Consider the following 3616-nt stretch of genomic DNA (forward strand, 5'->3'; position numbering starts at 1 on the left):
AGAGGGTAGTATAATCGTTTGTGCCGCAGAAACAAGAAACAAAAAACAACTAAACAATTTAACACCCCCAAAATAGTTTGCTACTTGTAGCAGTTATGTAGCCAAAATTTGGCATCGGTAACTCCAACACAAAGCAGAAATATCGCGTGCGTCGGTCTCAGCTGTTGCAAATAAATAAAATTATGTGAAATATTTTTTCCTTTTTTCCAAACGGGAGCAATAAGTATCATTTTTCATGCAATTATTGGTATGAAATATTAATTTATCTGTCGTTAATATGTTAATTTATTGGCCGAAGCATTCTCTGCCAAGCTTCATTGTAGAATGCATACTTTAACGGCATACGCAACGCCAAAGTTGCAGGTATGTGGGCCGGCCTCTATTCTTTGTTTACATAAATTTTCCCACATTTACATACATGGGCGTCGCCAGGATCGAATTTAGAGTGGGTGGGGGTGGAGGGCTAGGGCCGACATATAATAAATTTCAAAATTGTCATCTTTACACATTCATGTTTCTGGTATGCGGGGATGATATGTACTTGCCGATTTGTTTTACAAAAATTATTTAAAAAGCAGACGTCTCGGTTGCTCAGCAAACCGGTTAATCGTTTCTGCAATTATTTCACATTGGTTCTCTAAAATAAATTTTCGATGTATTCTTAAAATGCATAAACCTAAAGGTTAAGTTTATAGGAAATTAAAGTAACAATTTATTAAATCTTGTAGTAACTCCCGAAATACGGGTGAGTACTTAGCTCAAAATTTATTTAAAGTACTTCGTGAAAGACAACAATTAATCTTGTATTGCTAGTGTTGTTCCGATACGAGTAACTACAAGTAATTACTCGATACTTTCTTCAAGTACTGAGTACTTTTTGTACTAGAATCCTTCCGGCAAGTACTTAGGTGGGTATCGAATACGCGATTAAAGTATTTCTTGCTTTTCCAAAAATTCTGATTACGGTTCTGACAATATATGAATCATGCTGTTGTGGTTTTTGCACCACTTTAAGTTGGCTAATAAAGAAAGTATCAATTCCTGCTTTCCCGTACTAGTCAATTATTAAAATTTTGCGAGATACAGATTTTTGGCTACTTTTTCGGTAAGTTTGGTCGGCGAGTACTCGAACCGATTCTGTTTTTCTTCACATGACATAAGTACTTACAATGAGTTCGATATGAGTAAGTATCGAGTACTTCTCTCCGATACATTTGTGGCATCGATAATATTCTTCAATATTTTTAAAGAGTACAGGTATCGAGTTCAAGGTCGTATCAGAACAACACTATATATTGCTAGACACCTGATAACCCAGGATAATTTTTAAGTTCTTAAAAGACGTTACTCTACTCTAAGCTTCGTGCAGTAGGCCAAGAGAAAACCGTCATCTTTAAGGTAAAGTCCAACCTTTCACAATATCTGGTATTAGTCTTAATCTGAAACGCAATAATCATTGAAAATTTGCGCCGTTTATGGTGAAACGCAGCTAATATCACACTTTCAAACTAAAGCTTTCTTAACCCTAGAAGCCTAATCTATTTGGGAGTTACGTAAGGCCTTAACATACGCCTTAGAGGCTTATGTATTATGAGGTGGGTTTTGTCGAAGGCTGAGGTGAGCTCAGCCGATCCAGAGTCCAGCGAAGGTCCCACTAGCCCCCACCAAATAAAACACACTATTTCCGTGTATTTACCTCGAACACACACACACACACACAGCGCTATGACTAGAGTGCCAGCAATCTTATGTCCAAAGAGAGGGAGAGCGAGAGAGTGCGAGGTAACGTTCGTTGTTGTCGGGCGGTCGGGTCGGAGTGGATGACGATGAGAGCGCTAGCAGCACGGCGGATGCCTTGTTTTAGTCGAAAATTATCGGCGAAGTCTTTTCTTTCTGCGTCGAGTAGAGCTAGCGCGTGGTCATGCGCGTCTGGGGGGTTAACTTCATCGACGGGGATGCAGCTATTTTCGGCGGTGTCCCCACTATTTGGCGGTCCACCTGTCGCCGTGTCTACGACGCTTGGTTTGCAATCGGGTGATCGTGGCCCGGCAGGGCTGGGTGGTCGCTCGTTGTTGGCGGGTGCTTCTGTAATTGCGCCAAGAGGTTCGTTCGGTGCTGCGGCTGCTGCCAGGAGTGGTGGCCCCCGAAAGTTCGGGACCCGCCGAATCCTGGCTTTGTAGTGGCCAGGGTACGCTTTCGAATGGCGGACGCCATGGTTGGATGCGTTGCGGTTCATCCGGCGGAGCTGGGTGACGGTTTCTGCGACTCATCACTGTGGTGTATCTGACGTGACTGGCGGGATAATCTCAAATGATAAGATGGAGAACGGGTTTCGGTTGTTATGCGTTGAACGGCTTCAAGTCCTGCAGGTGCGCGTGCGTTGGTTGTTTGTCGGGCCGCTCGGGGTTTACGAGTTTCACCGTGTTGGTGGAGATGTACTTGGTGATCGTATATGGGCCTGAGAATTTCGGCGCGAGCTTCTGAGCATAGTTGTCGGCAGCCGAGGAGAGAGGGTGATCTCGCTTCAATACCTTCTCTCCTACTCTAGGTTTCCACGGCCGTCTGGGTAGGTCGTAGTACTTTTTCTGCTGTTTGGCCGCCACGGCGAGGTGCCCCTTTATCTCTGCCCATAGCTCGGTGATGGCTGGGGATGCCGTGGGGTGTTCTTCTGGTACTGCCCCTTCGGTGCGTATCTGCCATGGTGCCGCGGGATTGCGTTCGAAGTTGATCTCCGCGGCGGAAGCTCGCGTTGATTCGTGTTGGGCCGTGTTGATGGAAAAGGCGATCTGGGGGAGCTCCTGATCCCAGGTGCGATGATCTGTCCTTGAACGCTGTGCTATCATGGTTTTAACTACCCGATTGGTTCGCTCGGTCGGGTTTTCATGAGGGGCGTAGGCTGCGGTGAATTTGTGCTCTATGCGATGCTGGCTGAGAAATTCCGCTAAGGCTTTCCCCACAAACTGCTTTCCGTTGTCGCTGAGAAAGATGGCTGGGCAGCCAAACCGGTAAATGATTCTCTCCTGGAGTGCTTTGATGACGTTGGCGGTGGTGGCTTGGCGCACGGGAATTAACTCAACCCATTTAGAGAATTTATCGACCAGGACGAGGAGGCACGTGTTTCCTTGTTTGGAGCGTGGAAGCGGTTCGACAAAGTCGGCCGTGACGACTTCCCATGGTCGCGAGCACTACATGGTGGCCATTAATCCTGCTGGTCGTCTTTGTTCCACCTTGTACTCGGCGCAGGACAGGCACCTTCGTACATGCTTGAGTACGTAACGGTACATCCCAGGCCAGTAGTAGTTCTGCTGTGCTCGTTTGAAAGTATTCTTGACGCCTAGGTGTCCGGCTGCTGCGGCGTCATGCACCTCTTGCAGGATATCTAGTCTGCGACTGGTGGGGATGCAGAGCTTCCATTGAGGCGCACGGGAGAGCTTGTTGTTGCGCGGCGCGATGTGGCGGAACAATCTATTGTCGATGATTTGGTAGTCCGGGTTGCGGCTAGGCTGTTGCTGTACTGTCCTCAGTTTTCTCTCGTACCACTCGCTGGTGCTGGTTTCCACGGTGTACATTGCGTCTGCTCCATCATCGGTTGTTGTCAGGGGACATCGAGAGAGTG

The 3616-nt window shown here is 46.9% G+C and overlaps 1 protein-coding gene across 1 annotated transcript; it reads right to left on the minus strand.

The window, feature by feature from the left end:
* Positions 1–2339: 2339 nt before the first annotated feature.
* LOC108364384 (uncharacterized) lies at positions 2340–2843 on the minus strand. The gene has a single exon (XM_017618055.1). It carries the CDS (start codon positions 2841–2843, stop codon positions 2340–2342), a length of 504 nt encoding a protein of 167 aa, XP_017473544.1.
* Positions 2844–3616: the final 773 nt, after the last annotated feature.

The sequence above is a fragment of the Rhagoletis zephyria genome, unplaced genomic scaffold (assembly GCF_001687245.7).
Source record: "Rhagoletis zephyria isolate East Lansing unplaced genomic scaffold, Rhagoletis_zephyria_1.1 Rzeph_scaffold_01547, whole genome shotgun sequence".
NCBI lineage: Eukaryota > Metazoa > Arthropoda > Insecta > Diptera > Tephritidae > Rhagoletis > Rhagoletis zephyria.